Source organism: the organism of the source record quoted next, unplaced genomic scaffold (assembly GCF_019419815.1).
Source record: "Pyrus x bretschneideri cultivar Hongxiangsu unplaced genomic scaffold, Pyrus_bretschneideri_v1 Contig76, whole genome shotgun sequence".
NCBI classification, from domain to species: domain Eukaryota; kingdom Viridiplantae; phylum Streptophyta; class Magnoliopsida; order Rosales; family Rosaceae; genus Pyrus; species Pyrus x bretschneideri.
In genome coordinates this window covers 204898-228892 of record NW_025999816.1, presented here as the reverse complement: position 1 = coordinate 228892, position 23995 = coordinate 204898, and the positions used below count along the sequence as shown (strand labels likewise).

The following is a 23995-nucleotide window of genomic DNA, read 5'->3' as shown; positions in this document are numbered from 1 at the left end:
CCGCCGCTGTCTAGCTGGTTCCCCAAGGTCCAATTTCTCCCCGAGTTCTCGGAACCACATCTACCACTTCAACGGTTTTCGAGTAGAGCGGGTCGCCAAGGAAGTTCAATTGAAACCTAGCTCTCCGCCGTTGCTAATGAGCGCAAGGCCGAATCAGGGCGGTCAAGGCTCGCTTCACCTACTTGCTTCGACTCCACTGATTCGAACCAGCAAGTTTGTTATAGCGGATATGCGTATATTCAACCTATACAACGGGAAAGATCCGGTGGTTTAACTCTTTCCCTGGTTTTTATGGAGGGTCACAACGAAACGATCCCGGATGCGACGTCGGCGAGCACATACAAGTCTTCTTCAACATTGAAATCGGTCTGGTTATCTTCGAAATGATGATGGATCGATTTGAATGATGGTTAGGAGAGATCGAGTGGTGGTCGATGGAAAACCGGACAGACAGAGACGGATATGAGGGGGGCCAGAGACGAGAAGCTGGAGATTGTCAAAGAAATGGGTAGGGGGTTGCGGGGAAATGGAAGGGATGATTTTTTTTTTCTTTTATTTTTTTTTTTAAATTAATTATTTTTAAATTCATTAAAAAAAATTATTTTTTAGCCACCTGACACAAATGTGGCAGCCACGTCAACTCTAAACGGAATAATGGATGAAAAATGTAAATGATGTATTATATTGAAATAAAATAGTACTTGAGGTATGAAAGTGAAATTTTTTGAAGATGTTGTATGAAATTGCAATAGACTTCAAACCTGAGGTGGTAAAGTGTAGTTTACCCTAAAAGAAATTAAAAAACGGATAAGAAAAGATGAAGATTTAGGTACCATTTGGTACGTGGGACGGGACAGAACGCAATGGGACGAGGCGTTCTGTCTCATGTTTAGTGCGCCTAAAACGAATGGAACGCACTGTTCCACGGGACGTATTTTGCCAGATTTTTCGTTCTGCCTCCCCCCTAGAACGACTTATTCCACCTTCGTGGAACACAAATTTATAACATTTTAAGACAAAAATTCCCCTTATCTTTTTCAATGATTACACCATCCAAATCTTAAAACAAACCCTACATTCATTCTATCGCTGCCTTTCTCTTCCCGTGGGCTTGCTCCTCATCTTGTCCCGTAGCCATCGACTACACCTAGCCAGCACGCAACAACATGGAGCCACTACTGTCGTGCTGCAAATTGACCCAGGTATTGACAGCTTGATGAATCTCAATTTTTGTTTCATTGTTTTGCGTTCCGGTTGAAAGTTATTCTAGGTTTTAATTAATAGGTTTTCTTTTTTATCTTTTGTTGCTGATTTGTTAATTATTGGGTTGTGTTAATTACTGGGTTTTGTTAATTATCAGATTTGATTTGTTAATTACTGGGTTTTGTTAAGATTTGTGCAACTAGGAGTGCGAGTGCATAGATTTAACATGCCAATTTGAGATTTCTGAATTAGAAGTGAAGAATGGAGCAAACAAATGTAAGACCCCACTAGTGATATTCGGATGCTGTTGTAGTTCCAATTTGAGATTTCTTAATTTCTTACTGATATCTGATGGTTGGGGATTTTTTGGGTCTGTTAGGAGGGGTAGAGAAAATGAAAAATGGAAGAAAATAAGGAGAAGATGAGGAAGAAGAACATAAGAAAAATGAGTGGTATAAACTGATCTTTCTGTGGTTGCGAGCCTGTGGCTTATCAAAGCCTATTCTATTTATTGTCTATTTATATATAGGAGTTGGAGAATTTGGCCAAAGAAAGGCTGGAGTAAAAATGACGACATAGAATTGGAATTCACTTCGTATGTGTTTGGACCCAAAATTACACCATCGGCCTGAGCAATCGAGACCGTTGAATAGGCGAATTTTAGACCGTTGGATGATAAAGTGGTTGAAATAATTTTTAGTTATTATTGAGAAGTAATATTTTGATTTTTATCGTAATATTATATCTTAATAATAACTAGGATAGTTAAAACCTAATTTTTGATATATCCAGGTGGTTGTTTCGGAACAAAGTGACTTGGAATTCATGGATGAGATTGGTGCACGTGGTCTTATCTAGGAATTGGTGAAGGAGTCATGCATGCATGTGGTCTTTGGCAGAAGGTTATGATAATGAGGGATAAAGGTTATTAGTCAAAGCAGGATTGCATAAGGTTGCAGGATGACAACAAAATTTTGATAAGATGAGAGCAATAAAGACTTAGAGTCACAGTACAATTAGGATTGATTTTCGCGACTTTGGCTTGCAGATCTCTATAAATACAAGGCTGCGAACACCATTCAAGGGATCCAATTCAACACCCAACTGCCCTGCGCAAAACCTCTCAAACATCTTGAGATTTTTTTATTTTCTTTTTTCCGCCGACACATCTTCAGTTTGGATAAACAGCACTGTGAAGGCAACCGGCGAACATCTTCAGTTTGGATAAACAGCACTGTTGCCGTAGAATCAGCCGTTCCCGAAGCACCTTCAGTTTGGATAAACAGCACTGCGCCGAGGCCGACTGGTTATTTATCCAAGTCTCGGTCGAGAAGGATTTTCGAATCCTTATCGGCAGAGGTCATCTCATTAGCCTTCCCGGCGAAGTGAGGTGTTACCAGGTTACTACATTCGGCATCTTGAGAGCCGAATTTGATATTGAACTTCGTAGAACTAGCAGCCTTGTCTTCAGGCTCGAGAATCCAAAGGCCGAGATTTGTTCCTTCCTTGGCCGCAATCGCAAGATAGAGAAGTCACCGACGCGCTCAAAGCTACATCAACAAATTTTACTCCTCGGCCGAGCTCGGCCGACGAGTTGGCACGCCCCGCATTCAACCGAATGACGTAGTTAGCTTACTAGTTACTCTGCCTGCGCGCCACGTAGGTTTTGTAATTTTTAGGGTCAACAGTATGATATATACAAATGAGGGATTGCTTGGTGTACATATAATTTGGATAACAGTGAAGCTTGTGATATATGTTAATCTATCTGTTATCTATATATTGGTGCAGATAATTGAATTTGTTAACTTTCATGCCTACAAGTTAGCATGCTATTTCTTGTATCAGAATTCCCCCTTATAATTTTACAGGGAGCAGGATGATTATGAGGTGGTGAATTGCATTGTTTTTACCTTATGTACTTGTATACAACTGCCTTGTTGGTATTGTTGTTTAGTGAGTGAGGTTTTGGTAGGATTGCAATCGGAATTGAAGTGCATGAGAGATTTGGTCTTGTGGGTTCTATGCTGGATGAAGTTGGGATTGAGAATAAGGTGGGATTGTGGGCTTGTGATAAGGATCAGGGGAAATGGGCCAAATGTGGTTGAGTCCTTGTGGAATTTGAGGACTTGTGTTCTTTCTATTTTTGCTTGATCTCAACTGGGTATGAGCTTTTTGGCTCACTTTTTTTAGTTTTCGAGATTTCAAGTTCAGGTTTTGACATAGAAATGCAGCAGGATCACACTAAGAAAGATCATACCATCAACTTTAATTTCAAATGTCTGTTGATTGAGTGGGACATTTGTTAGCTAAAATTGCAACATAATTATTGGTTTAGATCTTACTGATGTATAATTAACAACTGTTGGATTTAGTTTTTGTTTTATAATAGTCATAATGGATAATGGCATAAGTTAATGCAAATAACCTTTGATAAATATGTTTCCATTCTTATTCTGGTACTTTACCAATTCATTGTTTGATGATAGTTTGATGACATTTTGCTGAAATGATTGTTGTCATTGTTTTTTATTGTTTGAAGACTACTGAGATGTAGACATGTATGGAAAGCCTACTTCTGGAAAATACAGACTCATAATTTTACACTTATACTCTCATATTGTTTGAAAGTTGCCTCTTCACATCATTGTCCGGTAAGCTTCAACCATATTGAAGTTAAGCATCATATTGATATAAAAGATAGAATTCATGGCATAACATATCATCAGCCATGTGCTAGTGTAAAAAAATATATCATAGATAAGCATATATGTGTTCAAAATATGAACAAGTTCAACAAAAAAAAACACGTCTCACGCATAAACATTGTACCAAACAACAGACAAAACATGGGTAAGTTAGTCATTTAATCTTTTGGTTCTGTTCCGTCCAGCGCGTACCAAACATAACACGGAACCTCTGTTCTATTCCGTTCTATCCTATCCCGTCCCTTCTGTGTACTAAACAGTACCTTATGGAACGACATCCCTTTTTTTCATCGATATCACCATTCCTTTTTTTCCTTTGATTAGCCACAATTTATATCTTAATATTTAGCTTGAACAACCTGCACACACCGAGCCTTGTAGAACGTGGTGGGTGTTTGGGTTAATATTTGAATATTGGACTAGACTGAAGGAAGGTCTAAAGATGTCAAAACAGAGTGAATCTGCCCGAAGCCTAGCCACGAAATCTGAAGCAAACTAAAGCCTTCTCAAGCCAAAACAAAAGTCACATATCTATGATGAAAGTGACAAGTGATGAAGACCAACTTACTATTAGCCAAAAAACACTTCCTAGTGGCACTATCAGTAAAAAGATGATGACTCACTACCCTCCAAGAGCTTTCAGGCAAGAGTAAAAGCTATAGCAATTAGGCCAAACTGCCTATAAAAGGGGAAGCAAGCATCTGGGATAGAGACACTCAACCAATCAAACAAACAAGCATACAAACTCTACTCTCAAGCCATATTTGCATCCAAAAAGCTTAAATCAATCCAGATTCTATCATTTTAGAAATAGTTTCCTTAGAAAAGTTATCTTTTGTCTAGTGTAAAAACTCTGCTACCTTCCCTAGTGTTGTAGTATCGATTCCCACGTGTAAAACCTGTTTACCATCCATCATTTTTAGGGGACACCCTTTGTGAACTGAAAGAAAAGTGGCCGCAAGAGGTTCAACCTTGCCAGACAAGGTGAAATCTTGCCTGAATCTCTCTGTTTGTCCTTTAAAATAGTAAATATGTCATCTAAATGTATTGTTCATCATGTATTCAAGTTATCTTCAGTTATTTTCTATTTAAGAAACCCATTTTCATATGGATCTAGTTAACTTAATATATTTGCTTTCATTAAGAGCAACATGGAATCAAGCAAATGTTTTAAAGGGCCCTGGACTCCCTCAATTCGAACATACAAGATCATGAAACTAAAAGTCCTTGTTTACAAGGCAATAAAAAAAAAACTTAATGTTGACTTAACCTATATGCAACAATCCTTTTATAACAAGAAGTTTGAGTAACTTGGGGCACAAATAATCAACTTAAAACACACTTGTTCTACATCTGCTATATTGAGGTAGCAATGGCATGCCTAACACTTTATTAATTTTGATTGTGAGCCTCAATGCCTATACCTAAGGCCTTATAAAGGCACCTTTTAAAATTAACTTTATACTCTTCTTGTAGCACACCAACAAGCAATAGCCCGACTACCAAATATCAAAGTGCCAATCCCTTGGGGAGCTGTACTGAGGTTCAGAGACATTCTCTAGAGAAATCTTTGCCCGAACAATGGGCATCTCGACTTATCAATCGAAGGCACCTCCTATTAACGGCGTGGCAAGACAAATGTATGTTCGGTTCTGATCATAATACGAAGTTCTATGAATCTGCAATGAACAATTTTGAGTAGTAACTCTTGCTCATCCTTTGAAGTAAAGTATTGTTCCCCTTCATGCCCTTCTCTTCCTCTTTATCTTCCTTTCGCCTTTCAATTCGTTATTTCCGTCTCTATTTCTTTCTCTACCTTTCCCCTTTTTCACTTATGTTTAGTAGCTTGTGAGGAGGAGACGAATGTTGGTGATGATTTAGCAGAGTCATATGCTGCACAGCACCACCACTGTGGAGTCTGATGGCGCTTGCAGTCTTATCCATCCTAGCCGTTTAGTATCACCATTTTCTTTCTCACTTAGAACCATTCAAGGTACACTAACAAATATGGAGATGACCTTTTCCTTATGGGATGTAAAGATTGAAGTATTGCAAATTTGGGTTGCAGAAAAGATTGAAACTTTTGAGCTTTTATGGGAATGTGAAATTCTGGGATTGGAGTTTTGGGGTTGGAGTAGTGAGTTTATGAGAGTTGGGTTTTATAAAGGGAGGAATGGGAAGTTGTAGGAGATGAGGCTGGGATTAGCCAACAACATGATTGGAAAATTGATGATGTTATAGAATTTTGATGTTTCCTATTCAAGCTCTTAGCTTTAAAGCAATTAGCTCTTCAAAGAGTTGACGATGATGTCCTTCGTTGAGGTTGGCGACGTACTTGAGAAACAAAAAAAATTTCCAACTTTTTTTCATACTGGCTTTTAAAATAATTTAAGCACTACCAAACCAGTACTTACTTGACAGAATATGTAGTCTCTTTTCTTTGTATGAAATTTTACAAATTTACATAATCTAAAAAGCATATGATATGTCATTTCATAAAATCTGTAATAGGATGTCATTAAAGAAATTAAAACAATGGTGTTATTTACACACTTATTTTTATTTCTCATACACTCTTTTCAATTTTTGATCATCGGATTGAATGAATTGAAAAAGACTTAATGAACAAAATTTAACAAGAATATGTAAGAGATAAAAAAGAGTGTGTGAAAATTACTCTAAAATAATTACAATAATATAGACTATTACAATTAAGCAGTCTTATCTTATTTTACTAAGAGAACTTCAATGAAAAACTCTCGGTATTGTTCACTTTAACGAAAAATCATATTTTTACACTAAAAAATCAATTCTGATACTATTCATTTTACCTTTTATTTTGTCCTTATCGTTAAAACTCAAAGTTTTCAAATATTTTCATTAGTTTTCATTTAATGAGCTACTTAGTTTACTTTTGGAACTTGGAAAGCCACATGTCAAAAGCAATTTACACCTACCAAACACGATTCTTTATCCAAGTGAATCTCATTGAAAACCAAAACACTCAAAGACATTGGCCAATTTCTCCTTTAAACTTGCCGGAGTTGCCGATTTGTTTATCTAAACTTTAATTTTAGGTGACCATCCTTAAATCTTATAATTAGTCAATTTCTTCCTGTTGTTAAGTTTCTGAAATTTTCGTCAACCTCTGCCACCCTACTTCAAAGAGTAAAAAAATCAATTTGCTTATTTTAATTTAACTATTTTTCTTTCTAAATTGCAACTTAGAATACGGTCTAGTGGTATTTTTTTCATTTGTAAGTGAGAGATTTTAGGTTTGATTCTTACTAGAGGCGAATTTAAACTATGTTATTACTAACTTATTGTGAAACTAAACTTATCTGTATATATTAATGTAAATAATATTGTTTGTTTTAAAAAAAATTCCATAAAACTATTCGATCCTAGAATTGACAAAAAGAAAGAATTATTTTCTTATTTCCCACTCTTACAGTCGACAACCAAACGATGCCTTATTCGAGATGGCAAAAGATTGCTCATGTTGTGGATAAGGATGACTGTCCCCGTTGCAATTGCGATAATGTCACAAAGGGCAAGAAACAAATTGTCCAAAAAGAATTAGCACTTGAGGGCATTTAGGTAATTTTATGATGGGAAGTAGGGACCTCACCAATAAGTATGGTTTGATTTGTATGCATCTAGAAAGCGAGAGTCTGATGTGTGAAGAAGTCCCTTGAACAGAAGAGAAGGGGAGCGGAGACTTGGATCGATCGTTTGTTTTGGAAAGCAACCGCAGATGGCGTGTGTACCGTCAGGAGTGGGAACAGGAAGAGGATACTTGACGAAGATGAAGGATTTATCAGCGACGGCATCTTTGAGTTTGAGATCATTGGATTTAGGAGGAGGTAGGGGGAGGAGGAGGATGAGAGGCGTGATGGTGGCGATGGCGGTGCAGGGTAAGTTCAAAGGGACGCAGATGAGGGAGAAGCAGCTGACGGAGATGATTGAGAAGAAGGTGATGGAAGCAAGGGAGGTTTGCGAGGGAGATCCGAAGACGGACGAGTGCAAGGTGGCGTGGGACGAGGTGGAGGAGGTGAGCCAAGCCAAGGCCGATCTTAGGCTCAAATTGGAAAAGCACAAAGATCCCCTCGAGTCATTTTGTCGGGAGAATCCGGAGACGGACGAGTGCCGAATCTACGAGGATTAATTATTCCAGATTCCAGACTCCAGATTCCAGATTTCAGAATTGAAATCCACCAAAACTTGCTTGCTTCCTTCCCCGTCATCGAGTGATGCATGGATCCTGGTTATTGCTGCATCTGTAATATCTTGTTAGTGTAAAAGCATCAGTTAACTGGTTGCCCAAATAATGTGTGTAATATTGAAAGTATTATTATTATTGTTTACTGTGGTGTTGAATTGATCGCGGTGTCCTTCTGATTGGGTTTGCTTGATTGCAATATGTTGTTTGGAATATCCTGCACTACTTTATTTGGCACTAGACTGGCAGTCCAATTTCAATGGGATCCAATTAAGGTGGCAGCTAGGATAGCCCTTGATCAACGCATATATACCTACTTACAAACATGGTTTTTACCATGGCAGTTGGCATGGGCTACTCACAAACATTGAGCAAAACAAATGCTGAGCTAACTTCTCACTCATCACTAGAGGCTTTGATCAAATGGATAAGCGGATCCATATCAACTCAACAGTAGTACCCCTCTATGTGCCGAGTGCGGTGTAACCATAGAGACCAGGAAAAAGTTAAATCTTTTCTATTTTGCTGGTGTAGATCGCGATGGGAAAATGATTTTTTTGCTTCAGTTTAGATGTCATTCATTGAAATGTTATGTGTTGGATTGTTTTTCTCTTCAGAAAAAAAAAAAATAAATAAAATCCATATGCATTGACTAACACTAAATATGTCTTTTTTTTTTCACATGTGACCCTATTTTAGAGGGGGTAACGCTATATTAAAATTAACAGGAATGAGAAAAACAAACTCTAAATTTTGGGCATTGATATTCATGCTTGAACATTATTTGTGCAGAAATGAAAACCAGAAAAGATTAAATTAAGTTTGTCAAAATTGTATCAATAGCGGATAGAGCATCCAAGACCATGTATACCGCCCACTTTCACACAACAGATCGATTATTTTATCGTGTGTCAAAATTGCAAGTGATGAATTACCTTAATGGATAAGATATTTCTCTTTAATTTGCTGCAACACAGGTTCAAGGCCTTTTCCAAGGTAGTTTAGATAATCTTATTAAAAAAAAAAAAAAACTGATTTTCCATTTTACAGGTATAAAGGCCAAACTTAAAATAAAAAAAAGGAGTAAATAATGAAACCCAAAACAGATTTTAGCAAGATTTTAATTTCTAATAACATTGATATTTTTACACTAAAGAATAAAAAGTTCTGCTAGAACGCACAATAAACAGTTTAATTTGGTATCAGATTCTAGCAAGTTTTGATAGAGAGGCGTAGAGTAAGCATTTGGAGAGAAACTGTGGACCTTGCAACCAAGTAACTGATTAACGGCTAGAATATGATTAAGAGCAGCAGCATGGGAATGGCTGTTCTGGGAGGAGGACTCGGAGGAGCTTGGCCGCCTTCTTGTTTAGCTTACTCCTCTTTCTTTGGGCATCCTCCGTCTCTTCCCCCCCTAAACCTCAACCTCAAATCCCCAAACAACCAAAAGTCTCCTCCTCCTCCTCGTTTTGGTGTATGCAAAGCTTCATGGCAAGAGGTCACCTCTGTCTCTCTTCCTCTCCATTTCATATATTCAAATTTTAATTAATAATTAGCTAATTGATGATGGATTTATATGTATTATGCGTTGTTGTTGGTTTTGGTTCACCGTTCCTTCAGCTTGTGGGAGTTGTGGTATTCTCTGCCATTCCATTCACGGCCGTGAAAGCCATAGCCAATAGCGCACTCGGACAGTCTCTGCAGAAGCGGTTGGAGGAAAGGAAGAAACTTGCTGCGGAGAATTCTTCCACCTTTAGGGCCTCCGCCCAAATCGCACGAAAACGCAGGTAAAGCTCATTTCCATTCGCTCGTATATAGGCATTTCTGTTAGTTTGTAATCTTATGTCTAACTAGCACACCTGCAATGAATAAGGCAACGATTAATATATGATAAACACAGCTCACCAGCTAGTGTGTAAGAGTAAAATATATCTCTAGCAAAAAATTTCAGTGCCGACTCTACTCAACTGGTGCTGGTGCTTAAAGTGGCTGTGATACCAATATATTGAACTCATATAGGAATCACACTCCTACAGTGGGCCTGAAAATTGAAGTGTAATACCAATATATGAACTCATGAGTGTGTTATATTAAACTCATGAGTGTGATATCAATATATTGAACTCATACTAGTGTAGAAGTAGTGTTATAAACTTGTAAGTATCAAATTCAGGTTGCCTGATTCCTATATATAGGTATCACACTCACTCAAACTACTGTGGAAGGCCTACCAACTAAAAAGCTTGTGGATCGTTTTTGTTCTATCTGTCTTCCAGTTTGCAATGTTAGGACATGTCATCCATCCATCCATGTAGCCATATAGAAGAGTGTTTTCAGTACCCAATGGTCGTTTTTATGCTCTCTGGTGACTGGTCTGTACTAGACTATTATACAATCCAACCCATTAATGATGATTAATGGCAGCATCAGCAGCTAATTGTGCCTACTTTTGGTGGATATTTCCATCTATAACATGGTCATAAGTTCATAACCACTGCCTAATCGCAGTTTCTCAGTTTCTCAGGTCTGGTACAAACTAACCATTTGCTGCATATGTATGCCATGTTCTTGAGGATCATGTTTTCTGTGGAGTACCAAATCGACTAACTACTAACCATATATTGACCGAAGAGCAAACATAGTGCTTTTCGCATTACTTTGTATGGAAATCTTAATTCATTGGTTTTTTAGCTTCTGTCACTAAAGATATGTTGACCATGAATACCTGTATAGAATTCCTAATTTCTTATAAATATGTATTCACTGCATGGTAAACTCTCCTACTTCACAGCTTGTGGTACGGAGAAGGGCGTCCCCGTTGGCTTGGCCCAATTCCATATGATTATCCTGCATATCTTACTGGAGAACTACCTGGGGATTATGGTTTTGATGTTATAGGTCTGAGCAAGGATCCTGTTGCTTTCCAAAAGTATTTTAAGTAAGTCCCTTTTTTTTGGTTCCATTTCTGATATCGATATTGGGGATGATCTTCAATATAATCTTCACATTGCTAGTTGTTAAAATTTGACCGCAGAATCCTACACAATTTTAACTGAGATGGTAATTTTCACAATTTTCAACTTTGGAATAGAAATTGGTAGGTTAGGCGTTGTTAACCACACTAGTTGTAACCTACAGCCTTTCAACTTTCTTTGTGATTTATCACAATATTGTTACTGCTTTCATACAGATCTTGTTCTAAGTAATTTTGTAGTACTCTCCATGGCTAATTGTCCACTTCTACAGAGATTCCAAAGTTTAATTTGCAGAAAAAGATTGATGCTTGACTAAATTTGGAAAGAATTTTGATGCAGGATCAAAAGAAAAAGATTAATGTTTGACTGAATGAAGTCTTTAATTGCTGTCATTGTGTCGAGCAAGAATAATAGGAAATCAATGGAACGAGGAGACAAAATTATAATAAAAAAGAATAGCATCATGCTGGTAGGGTTCTAGGAATCTCTCGAAGAGGCCTTGGGCATCACAACTAGGGTTAGGTTGTGACCCACGGGTTCCAAATACTCCAGTGTCATCGTGCCATGGTTCCTGAATATTAAACCTCTCAGGATCTTTCATTTTGTTATACTATGTGCAGTGTGATATTTGCTTGTGCATGGCTTTAAGTTGTCAATAATCTGTGTATTCTTCTTTGTTACCCTGCAGCTTTGAAATACTCCATGCTCGTTGGGCTATGCTAGCTGCCCTTGGTGCTTTGGTTCCTGAAATATTAGATCTGTTAGGAGCCTTTCATTTTGTTGAACCAGTATGGTGGCGAGTTGGCTATTCAAAACTTAAGGTTATTATTTCTGTGCTGGAATCAATCTTCTTTTATTGATCAATTTTGTTGGACCTTTTCTTGTGCAATTAAACCATGTCTTAGATTTGCTGAAGAAAATGGAGACCAGCCTACTGGACCTTGCGTTCTAAAGGGATGATGAATATATTAATCTAGCTGAAACGATAGGGATGTGAAATAGAAGGAGAAACTTATGAGAGACGAGTGAGTTATGATGAATTTTGTCATGATATCATGGATTAGTAAACAGATAGTCAGTTGTAGCGTCTTTTTTTTGGTTGGTAGATTCTGCTTTGAAGTTTTCAAATGGTTTTAAGTTTTAACTGCTAACGATATTGTTAGTTGAGTCATAATGTTTTAGATGATCAGCTTTCCTGATTCCATTATAGCCTGCTATTTAGAGTAATAGAACCCTGTTTAAACCTTGACACTGAAAGAGAAACAGAATCACATTTAAGAACTCTCGCATATCATTCACTTAACTGACTTACAATTACACAACCTCAGCTATATATAGCTGGCTGCAAGTTCACCTAAAGACCCATGAATTAACTAATTGCTAATCACATAATTAACTGTTAGTTAGCTAATTGACAAATAAGATGCTTACTCATCAAGATGACTAAACTAATTGACATAGCATCCTGTCACTGAGACATGACGTTACAAAGTTTGTAGGTTTGCCAGCCACTAACTGTTTAAGTTATTTATGATTCAAATACTGATGCTTTTGGTTCAAACCATGTTTTTGGCTTCTGCGAGCCTCTCTTATGCAAGCTAATCTACCTACAAAATATCGTGATATAATTGTTGCAACGCTCCCGTGCAAGGATAGGTCAAGGTGGGAATAGAAATGATAAGGATAAGTTCTTATATCTTGCCATAATTTGCTAAAATACCATGGTCGGTTAAGTTTCTCCCTGAAGTGAATAGTGAATACCAGCTGAGGAATTTTCAACTATTTCAGTTGCATTACCTCAGAGTCACCCGTTATATCCGTCTCCTTCAATTTAAATAAACATCTTATATAGTTTGGTGTGAGCAACATATTAGGTGAATTGTTATTTTTAACTTTCTTTTCCTTCTGACTTATCATCAATGTTCACCAGGGAGACACACTAGACTACCTTGGTATCCCGGGGCTCCATGTAGCAGGAAGCCAAGGAGTGATTGTCATAGCCATATGCCAAGTTCTCCTGATGGTAATGAATTTTTAAAGCTCCGATCTTTTACTTTCAATATTCATAAAATTGTAACATATGATTGGTACCCTAGAAAGTAGAATGGACTAAGTGATGAAATTCAATGGTTTTAACCCAGTGATTGAGATTATGCTTGGTGCATGTTGTCTGAACTGGGGCTCATGTTGTTCATTGGGAACCTGAAAAAAAAATTTACTCTTCCGGATATCTATTGCTCATTCATTCCTGTGATGCATTTAGCACTTAAAACTTTGGGATCAAAAATTGTTTTCTTGGCATAGTCTAGAAGAACTCACTGTCCCCAAAAGGAAAGTCTTTATGGCATAATACGGAATAATTCCTTGTCACAAAGGGGTTCATTTCGCTGTTTCTTTCATCGCATGGACATGTAGACATTGTGTCCGCATTTCTAAATTATGCTTTATGACAACCACTCCACACTATTTCTAGTTAAATCATTCATGTTACTAAGTTGGTGAAAAGATACAGCTCTGCCTTAGAGATTTGGTTCTTCTCATATTCTGATTGTAGCATGAATTTCCCAACTTGTGAATGCAAACATGTAATTTATTGTAAACATTTGATTGGTAACTAGGTTGGACCTGAATATGCAAGGTATTGTGGGATTGAAGCATTAGAGCCTTTGGGAATATACCTGCCAGGCGATGTTAATTACCCGGGAGGAGAGCTTTTTGATCCCTTGAACCTCGCCAAAGACCCCGTAGCCTTTGAGGAGCTGAAGGTGAAGGAGATAAAAAATGGGCGCCTAGCTATGGTGGCCTGGTTAGGCTTCTACAGTCAAGCTGCTTTGACAGGTAAAGGTCCTGTTCACAACTTGCTTGAACACATTTCAGACCCCTTACACAATAATGTGTTTACACTACTCAAATCAATGTAAATCTTGTTTGGATTGTACACTATATTTGCACCTACGTTGCCAATGTACATCTTATCTGCAACTCCAAGCGACTGTAAAAAAAACGACGACTATTGTATGAGTCATCAAATTTAAATTTTACGTTTTGCAGTTGACATATTCGTTAGAGATGTTCATATAACCCAACACGAGAACAAATGAGTTTTCTTTTTCTTTTTTTGGTTGAGAAGAAGTATGAAATTCATCAAAAGATGAGATGGAAGCCTCATTAAATCTTGCCACATACTTAACTCGGTCGAAGAGAAAAAGGTACCATGCACCAAAAATAATTGTAACTATCCTCAAATAACTAATGATAATCAAATTAGGAGATTCCTCATACCAACTTTCAGTCCCAACCTCGCTAACCGATAAACAACGTCCCTTTAAACATGTTGAGATGAGATTTTTTTTCCCTCGTATCTAGAAGCTCGAATTTTTTTTATGATTAAAGAATGATAGAGGAGGAAAAAGGGGTGTGATTAGACATGAACTTTTTTATTCTCTCTCAAAAATTTAATTAGGAGCTCATTTACATAGTTTTAAAAAAAAATACTATTAGGTCAAGATTCGAGAATTGATACTCCAAATGTAGCAAATAAAACGTGTCTTGGTAGATATAGAGCTTACAAACTAGTAGTATGCATGCTCGTTTGGTACACACGATTTGATTAAAATGGTATGTTGATGGGAGAAATTATAAAATTATGGCCTTCTTAGTAGATAATAAGAAGAAATATTATTCATGAAGAAATTTTACCCATTCAAATCCTTTTTAAAATAATGGAATTAGAAGAAATGAATTTCCTTCATAGCTATTTATGTTTTAATCTCCACCAACTTCCATATCCAATATATCTTAAATTTCGCCACTTAATACTATGACCTAGTGGTATTTCACTTCACTTATAAACGAGAGGTCCTAGGTTCGGTTCTCGCCAAATGCAAGTTTGAACCACATTATTGCTAGCCAAGGCTAAGCCTACCCTCTCCTCCTGACCATCTCAAACCCTTGCAGGTTAAATTTTTAGTCCCATATTATTAAAGAATGAATTTAGAATAATTTTTTTTCTTACAATAACTTTTAGAAAAAAATAAAATTATGTAGACCATCATAATTTAATTTTATGCACATTTTAATCTAAAAATATTTAGATTTCGATAAATATTGAAAAATTACTAAACCGACATTATGAAACTTGTGAAACACTATGAACGAATATGAAACACATAAGATTTTTTTTTATTATTATTTTAGCCGTTAGATTTAAATTTGGATTGTTAAATTTTTTTTAACCATTAGATTTGACAACATTAGATCTTAACTGTTGGATTCAATGAATTTATAAATATAAAACTAAAAAAAAATACAAATATATAGTGTGTCACATCCCGGCCTAGGCCCTTGCCACATCTTGGGCTCGACTCCACCGTAGCACGATATTGTCCTTTTTGGGCCCCGACCACGCCCTCACGTTTTTGTTTATAGGAATTTACATGAGAACTTCCTAGTAGGTCACCCATCCTTAGATTGCTCTCGCACGAACTCGCTTAACTTTGGAGTTCCAATGAGCTCCAAAGCCAGTGAGCTCCCAAAAAGTTTCGTGCTAGGTAGAGATGAGAATATACATCTAAAGCTTATAGGATCCACTCTCTTGGGTGATGTGGGATGTCACATCCCGGCCTGGGCTAGACCACTTCCGGGGCCCGCTCCACCACTGTAGCACGATATTGTCCGCTTTGGGCTTACCATTCCCTCACGGTTTTGTTTTTGGGAACTCACGAGCAACTTCCCAGTGGGTCACCCATCATGGGATTGCTCTAGCCCCCTTCTCGCTTAACTTCGAAGTTCCTACGGAACCCGAAGCCAGTGAGCTCCTAAAAGACCTCGTGCTAAGTAGGGATGAGAATATACATTTAAGGATCACTCCCCTGGGCGATGTGGGATGTCACAATCCACCCCCCTTAGGGACCCGACGTCCTTGTTGGCACACACGCGGCCAGGGTTAGGCTATGATACCAAATTGTCACATCCTGGCCCGGGACGGATCACTTCCCGGGCCCACTCCACCACCGTAACACGATATTGTCCGCTTTGGGCTTACGATTTCCTCACGATTTTGTTTTTGGGAACTCACGAGCAACTTCCCAGTGGATCACCCATCATGGGATTGCTGTAGCCCCCTTCTCGCTTAACTTCGGAGTTCCTATGGAACCCGAAGCCAGTGAGCTCCCAAAAAGCCTCGTGCTAAGTAGGGATGAGAATATACATTTAAGGATCACTCCCCTAGGCGATGTGGGATGTCACATGGGATGTTACATGGTGGGCCAGTCCACTAACCTGGGGACTTCTGAGCTAAATTTGCCCCATAAATAAGTTTTGGATTAAAATTTATACTTGGCCTAAGGTTTGGAGCAAGTTGGGAGATGTTTAGTAAAACCTAAAATTTGAGTTTTACTCTAAAGATTAGAGTATGTCTTAGTATAGATAATATTGTTTATTAAAAAAGAAAAAAAAAAGAAAGATATATATATCTTAAATTTAAGAGTTATCATCTACCAAAAGATTATGAAATGCATAATATTTAAAAAAAAATAGTTGTAATTTCTTTATTTTTTTATAACCCAACCTAATTATATTTATAAAAAAAAGTGATTAATTTTATTTTTAGATGTTTGTAATGAAATTTGCTGATAAATGAATGGAAGAATTAATTGAATCAACATCAAAAAAGCAGACAGTGATATACAGACGTATATGAAGAAAAAAGGGAAAACGAGATGGAGATATTTATCTTTAAATTAATTATAAATAATAATTAAGAAAAAGTCTAAATCGGATACAAAGACAAAGAAGCGCGTAGGGAAAATGAATTATATTAATATTTGTATTAGTGAAGAGTGTATTAGTCGAGAGGGGGAGAGTCGAGTCTCCTGTACCTCTACCACAAGTTGTAACAGAACACAAACTCTCTCCTCTTCTTCCTTCGCCAGCTGTGTTCTGCCGCTTCCTTCCTCTCTCTCTCTCTCTCTCTCTCTCGTCTCTACCTATATATATAGGCTGTAGATTTATTTTACTTGTACACAAACAGGCCCTTATACACAAACACGCCCTTATACATTGCATAATCCACTGCATTTGATGTCGGTTGGCTGATCTACCTCTCGATCTGCTCTCCTCTGCTCCGTTCGACTGCTGCGTTCACACCCGCTTGTTCGATCTGCACCGGTAAGTCCAATTTCTCATCTCCTAACGTTAGATCTCGCACTGCTTAAACTTTCTTTTTCTATTGTTAATTCACTCCAAACACTGAATTCATTCGCTTCTAACTTTTAATTTTTCCAACTTTGTATGTGAATTAGATCGGTATTGCTGTAGTAGTTGTTGTTGGATTTTGAGTCGGATTGCAATGACGGCCGGCGTGGATGTGCACCTTGATGCCTGTGAATCAGAGGTGTCCAAAGGCGAGGTTGTCAATGTCAATGTCAATGTCAGTGTTGGGAATGGCAATGGGAATCAGAGTGACAATGGTTTTTCTAAGCACGACACCGACACTGACAGCTCTTATGTCTTTGTGACCGGGAGTGATGCCATTGTTTCCCAATACCCTGTCGAGTCTGATCCAAACAGTAGCGTTGTTCAGAACAATGGCAGTGTTGTTCTTCACTCGGAGGCTCAAAAGGACAATTCCCAATCTCATTTACTCAACAAGGCTGCCGCAGAAGCCTCACATCTCAATGACGGGGAGGTGGTGGTGTCTGACGGAGCAGAGACTGATAAGGATCCAGAAGTAGCCGAGGAGGTTCCCTTGAAAGATGCTTCGAGGGATCTAGGCCAAGAGACGGGGCATGATTCAATGCCAACCCCAACCCTGTCGTTGGCTGACCAAGTTGTGGGTGATCCCGAGTCCAAGGAAGCTACTGCAGACGGCTTGCCTGCTTGTCATGCTCATGAACTGAATGGATCTTCTGAATATGGCCACGCCTCGTCTGCCACAGTAATTTTTGAAGATGCCTCTCTCCAAGATGCGACAAAGCCAGCTACTCAAGTTGTCAACGGCTGTGTCTCTGATCAAAGTACTGGAGATGGCTTGCCGAATGCTCATGTGCCTCTAGTTACAAATGACTCGGTTGATGCACCTGAAGAGAATGATGGATTGTGTGAAAATGCTGATAGTTTGGAGAAAGTAGCTGTCGAAAATGGTGAAAGCTTTTCAACTGTTGCTGATAATGATATAATAGGAGATCAAAAGGCTGAGAATGGGGTTTCTCCACCTACGGAAGATGTTTCAACTTGCGCTGTTGATGACGTGAGGCCAGAGCTTGATGCTGTAAAGTTAACTGAGAAGAGTAGTGAAGTCCCCAATCCTTGCCCCCTTGTGCATTCAGACTCAGAAATTGAAGCTGAGAAGGGACCGGTTATAGATGATACACAGTCAAGTTCCCCACCTAATGATGCAATATCAGAACCCAATTCAAAATCAGAAATTGAATTGGAGATTGGGCTCGTTGTAGATGATACTCTGTCAAGTTTCCCACCTAATGATACTATATCAAAAGAACCCCATCCAAAATCAGAAGTTGAACCTCAGAGAGCCCTAGTTGTCGATGATACTCTGTCAAGTTTCCCACCTAATGATACTATATCAAAAGAACCCCATCCAAAATCAGAAGTTGAACCTCAGAGAGCCTTAGTTGTCGATGATACTCTGTCAAGTTTCCCACCTAATGATACTATATCAAAAGAACCCCATCCAAAATCAGAAGTTGAACCTCAGAGAGCCCTAGTTGTCGATGATACTCTGTCAAGTTTCCCACCTAATGATACTATATCAAAAGAACCCCATCCAAAATCAGAAGTTGAATCTGAGAGAGCCCTAGTTGTCGATGATACTCTGTCAAGTTCCCCACCAAATGATGCAAGATCAGAGGAACCCACTTCAAAATCAGAAGTTGAATCAGAAAGTGCGCCTGTTGTAGATGATACTCTGCCAAGTTTCCCACCCAATGATGAAATGTCAGAAGAATCCAATTCAAAAGCAGAAGTTGAATATGGAAGTGCGCCTCTTGTGGATGATACTCTGCCAAGTTTCCCACCGAATGATGCAGTATCAGAAGAACCAAATTCAAAATCTGAAGTTGAATCTGAAAGTGCGCCCGTTGTAGATGATAATCTGCCAAGTTTCCCAACCAATGATGCAATATCAGAAGAACCCATTTCAAGAGCAGAAGTTGAATCTGAGAGTCAGCCAGCTGTGGATGATACCTCAAGTTTCCCATCGAATGGTGCAATATCGGAAGAACCCAAATTAAACTCAGAAGTTGAATCTGAGTGTCCGCTCGTTGCAGATGATACTTTGTCAAATTTCCCACCAAATGATGCAATATCAGAAGAACCCAATTCAAAATCAGAAGTTGAATCTGAAAGTGTACTCATTATTGATGAAACCCTGTCAAGTTTCACACCTAATGACACAATATCAGAACACAATTCAAAATCAGAAATTGAATTGGAGGGTGTTCCCAATGAAGATGATACTCTGTCGAGTTTCACAGCAAATGGTGCAATATCAGATCCCAAGACCAGCCATGATTCTGTTGGTGTAGATGCTGGTTTGTCAAATTTGGAGGTTGAATGTGTTGCCAGCCCTCCTATATCTGTTTCTGACAACAGTGCAAATGAAGCTAGCTATCCTGCTAAGCCAGATATTGATGAAAAGCTAGCGTCTGAAGTTCAGAGTACATCTGCTCTGAGAAGCAGAGCTATCCCCGATGATGAATTCAACACATCCGAATCCACGATTCTGAATGACTCTTTTGTTGAGAATGGCACTTTTGTGGAGAATGGAAGGCCGCTAACTTGCAACCTGGATGATGTTCAAATTGAAAGTGATGTTAATTCAACACATCAAGAAGTGGAGCGCACTGGCGGAATACTTGGATCTGAACCCCCAGCTTCTTCTGGGGAAGTTTCCACTGCTGATGCTGTGGAAGGGCAGAATAAGGGTGCTGAGGTAGAAAAAAGGCCGTTCTACTTCTTGATAAAGATTCCAAGATATGATGATGAAAATTTAAAAGAAGAGATTAAACAGGCTCAGTTACATGTTGAAGAAAAAACTAAAAGCCGGGATGCTATTCGTTCCAAAATCCAAATGAAAAGGGTAAGAAATCTTTTGCAAATGGCTTCGACTATATTTTGTTTGTAGTATTTTATATCTTGCCACGTTAACCGTTGGGGTTCTTTTATGGCTAGGCTACTTGTAAGGAGTATTTCGATAAATTTGAAGCTGCCAGATCTGAAGAGAGAGCTGCACGAGACCTGTTTAAGGCCAAGCGCAAGGAAATGGATTCTGTTCAATTAATGATTAACAAAGTGAAGAATGCAATCTCTATTGAGGATTTGGATTATAAAGTAAGTTATCTCTTATCTTCCCCTCAGTACTATCAATCACTACCATATATTTATGTTACTATTTGAATATGTTTGTATATTCATGAATGTCTGCGTCCTTCAATTTTGTTTCATGAGTAGATACGCAATATGGAACACAGTATGGAGCATGAGACCTTGCCTTTGAAGGAAGAAAAGCAATTTATTCGAGAAATTAAGCAACTGAAGCAACTTCGTGAACAGCTCTCTTCTAGCCTGGGTAAGCAGGATGAAGTTCAAGAAGCTTTAGACCAGAAAGACCATGTTGAACAGAGCTCAAAGGTAGTATATTTCAATTGTACTTGTCATTTTCTATTTATTAGTTAACCGGTCTGGGTCCTATGGAAGATGTGCTATGTTATATAGTTCATATGGAAGTCTTATGCTGAGATCTATTTCAAATATAAACACCTAAATCATACTCAAGTTGTAGTATACTTTTCTTTTGCCCAGAATCGAGATTAGTGAGTGTTTAATACTGTCAGAGTTAGACGACCCCTTGTTATTAACTGGTAGCATTAGTGAGCTATTAAGGTATTTATATGATCTTCCATTATTACAGGTTCTGAGGAAGGAAATGGATCTACTCAGAGAAAATCTTCTCAAAGCAGAGGCAGTCACTCAAGTTGCTAAGAAGAAATTTAATGAAGAAAATAATATGCTGAACGAAATACTTTCTCAGTTTAGAGCTGCAGATGACATTCGTCAAGAAGCATATGCACATTTACAGGGTCTGAGGAAAAAACAATATGAAAAGGTGTTTGCATTCCCTCGATAAAAAACGTTATAACTGTTAGAATTATCCTCTCTTTACAGTGCACACATGCACATACAAATACGCTATTGAGCGTGTTCTGATGCTAATTATGTCACCATTAAAAAGATGTGTGTTTAAGGTTTTCAGCCTTCTTACGTTTAAGTTTGCTCATAACATGTTTCTCCCAATGATAAATCAAACACTTTGAAGGTCTATGTTCTCCCATTGATAAATCAAATACTTTGAAGGTTTATGCTTTTGTGTTTTTCGTTTTGTTGTACATGCTTTTATCTTGTGATATGTTGTTGCAAATTTAGAAGAGCGATATTAACCCTCTTATTCCTGCAGAACAAATACTTTTGGAGGTACAAGGATGATGCGAAGGCTGCTAATAATCTGGCACTGAGCGGAGATAGGGAACAACTACAACATTTGTGTATCAATCAGGTTAGCTTATGAAGCCCTATTGTTGTTGCGTGCGTGTTTCCCCCTACCTTTTTTTGTTGAAGAATCTGGAACAATAGCTTATGTGTGAATTGGCTGAAATTCAATTGTTTAGGTGGAAACAGTTATGGAACTCTGGAATAATAATGATGATTTCCGGAAAGAATACTTGAGATGCAACAACAGGAGCACATTAAGGAGGTTGAGAACCTCAGATGGGCGCTCTCTTGGTCCTGATGAGGAGCCCCCTGTAATACCTGATATCGTAAGAGCAACCAAGAATAATTTGGCAACAGTGGTTTCCACTCCTGAACAACCAAAGCAAGTTGCCCCTGAGGAGGCTGAACAACCAGATGACATATCTTCAATGAAGGTTGTTCAACAGAAAAATGAGATAGCTAAAATGAAGAAGCCTGTGAAATCCGCTTCCTCAGAAATTATCCCAGAAACTGCTTCTGAAAGAAACAATTTTGAAGAGGAAAAGGTAGAAGTCCCTAAATTAACAAAAGAGGAAGAAGAGTTGGCCAGAAAGACAGAAGAATTGAGAAAGGAAGAAGCAGAAGCTAGGTTGAGAGAGCAGCGTAGACTGGAGGAGAAGGCCAAAGCTAAGGAAGCACAGGAGAGGAAAAAAAGAATAGCGGAGAAGGCCCAAGCCAGAGCTGCCATAAGAGCGCAGAAGGAAGCGGAGGAGAAAGAGAAGGTAAAATTTCATCACCTTTAACTTTACAATTCCATGAAAGTCTAGTAGGCATTCTAGATATAGAGAGTTCCCATGTGATGCAATATTCTTTTCTTCTGTATATCAATCGTGCGATGGCTTGTATCTTGTGCAGGAAAGGGAGAAGAGGATAAGGAAGAAGGAAAGAAAGATGGCGACTACAACAAAGGCTACAAATGATATTAGTGAAGTAGACTGTGCTCTAGAACCAAGCTCAGAGGCACCAACTGAAATTCTTAAGGAGCCTGAAACCAGGGAGAAACCGGTGACAGTAACAAAGAGGTCTCAGAAATCCTCGCAGTTGACAAAGCAAACCAAGGTAAAATCCATGCCTCTGCCTCTTCGCAACCGCAGTAAGAGAAGGATGCAGCCTTGGATGTGGGCTGTAGTGGCAATTGTGCTCGTCGTTGCCTTGTTTTTGCTGGGCAATGGGGGCAGTTCCTATTTTAAAGCTACGCTGGAAAAGTTTTTCTGAATACATGCAGTTATTAAAACTAGGTAAATTAACAGAGTTTGCAAGGGCATTCCCATAATAATATTATTATTATATACATATATGTTATATATATAGGCAATTCTTTTGTGCGCGTATAGGGATTTATTATTTTCCTTTTAGTTTGCAGTTTTCTTTCACACCAGTTACAGATTGGTTTCATTAATTATTATTATTATTATAAGCGTGAAGAACAAAAGATGAAGGAAAAAAAAAAAAAAAAAGGAACCAAAGACGCTGCTGCTGCTGCTGCTTTTTCTGATGCTTTTCTACCATTGTGTATGTTGCTTGTTGCTTGCTTTGCTTGTGGTGAGTTATGTTATGTTAATAAAGATTAATTTTTTTTTAGTTAGTTTCTGTCCCTCCATTTGAGCTGCCCGAGCTCGAATTGCATTTAATTTGAATCGTGTAATGTGTATTGGTTACGTGAAAATGATGTTAATGTGGGTCTGGTGTTTTGTGTACTCGATTCAGTTTATTAGCTCGACTCTTTTCGAGTCCAGTTTAAAACAGAAGGGAAGTGATTCAATAGAATACAAGTTTTCTTTTCTTTGACATAACAGTGCAAGTCTCTTTACATGGCGAGAGATTCTCAACCACCTGAGAGCTTACGCCACCGCAGTCGTGGCATCCCTGTGGTATCATGTGCGAATAATATAACATTTGTAAGTTTCTCTTTACATCGTGTAATATTTTTCTCATATCATCAAATTTATTATGTAAACATCTATTGGATGGTAATGGATCTTACTAAAACTAATTCTTGATTGCATGAGAGAATCTTTTAGATGTGATTGTTGTATTAGTGGCATGGGATACCATGACAATATATACATGTTACATACAAGTTGTTGTCAAGTTGGTGCTGGCTGAGTTGCAATTGTACACTTTACGTGTTGAATGAATCGAGTCACCATGTGATGAGGCTCAGGCTATAGAAAAGGAAAACAGCTGTTTCCCTCTCTCGATGTATGAATGTAAAGTTATAGAAAGGAAAACCAAAAATAATTAGTGATGTGGTTGTAACGGACGGCTCCCCAACCCAAGCAGACCGGACCAGATGCATAGTACATAGACAGAGTAGAGGATACAGCTGGTTCCCTCCC

The 23995-nt window shown here is 38.3% G+C and overlaps 3 protein-coding genes across 3 annotated transcripts; all 3 read left to right on the top strand.

Annotated features, from left to right (window-relative positions):
- The first annotated feature begins 7586 nt into the window (after positions 1-7586).
- LOC103961782 (calvin cycle protein CP12-3, chloroplastic) lies at positions 7587-8293 on the top strand. Its single transcript, XM_009374389.3, has one exon. It carries the CDS (start codon positions 7669-7671, stop codon positions 8077-8079), a length of 411 nt encoding a protein of 136 aa, XP_009372664.2. The 5' UTR covers positions 7587-7668; the 3' UTR covers positions 8080-8293.
- Positions 8294-9379: 1086 nt separating this feature from the next.
- LOC103961783 (chlorophyll a-b binding protein of LHCII type 1) lies at positions 9380-14163 on the top strand. Its single transcript, NM_001302316.1, is given in 6 exon segments — positions 9380-9631; positions 9754-9920; positions 10925-11071; positions 11797-11929; positions 13039-13131; positions 13727-14163. Coding segments are annotated over 6 exon segments (1044 nt in total). The 5' UTR covers positions 9380-9430; the 3' UTR covers positions 14030-14163.
- A 2797-nt stretch (positions 14164-16960) lies between these two features.
- LOC103961784 (calponin homology domain-containing protein DDB_G0272472) lies at positions 16961-23235 on the top strand. Its single transcript, XM_048574886.1, has 9 exons — positions 16961-17276; positions 17411-18620; positions 18807-20208; positions 20301-20459; positions 20580-20759; positions 21040-21234; positions 21583-21681; positions 21794-22378; positions 22512-23235. The coding sequence occupies exons 2-9, from the start codon at positions 17458-17460 to the stop codon at positions 22869-22871; spliced, it is 4143 nt and encodes a 1380-aa protein (XP_048430843.1). The 5' UTR covers positions 16961-17276; positions 17411-17457; the 3' UTR covers positions 22872-23235.
- The last annotated feature ends 760 nt before the right edge of the window (positions 23236-23995 follow it).

Excerpts from the sequence above, each read along its gene's own strand:
- LOC103961784 (XM_048574886.1), top strand. The coding sequence starts at position 17,458 with ATGACGGCCGGCGTGGATGTGCACCTTGATGCCTGTGAATCAGAGGTG. Across the intron at positions 18,621-18,806 it reads TCAAAAGAACCCCATCCAAA|ATCAGAAGTTGAACCTCAGA; the intron begins ATCAGAAGTTGA and ends ACCCCATCCAAA. Across the intron at positions 20,460-20,579 it reads TTGAGGATTTGGATTATAAA|ATACGCAATATGGAACACAG; the intron begins GTAAGTTATCTC and ends TTTCATGAGTAG.
- LOC103961782 (XM_009374389.3), top strand. The coding sequence starts at position 7,669 with ATGGCGTGTGTACCGTCAGGAGTGGGAACAGGAAGAGGATACTTGACG.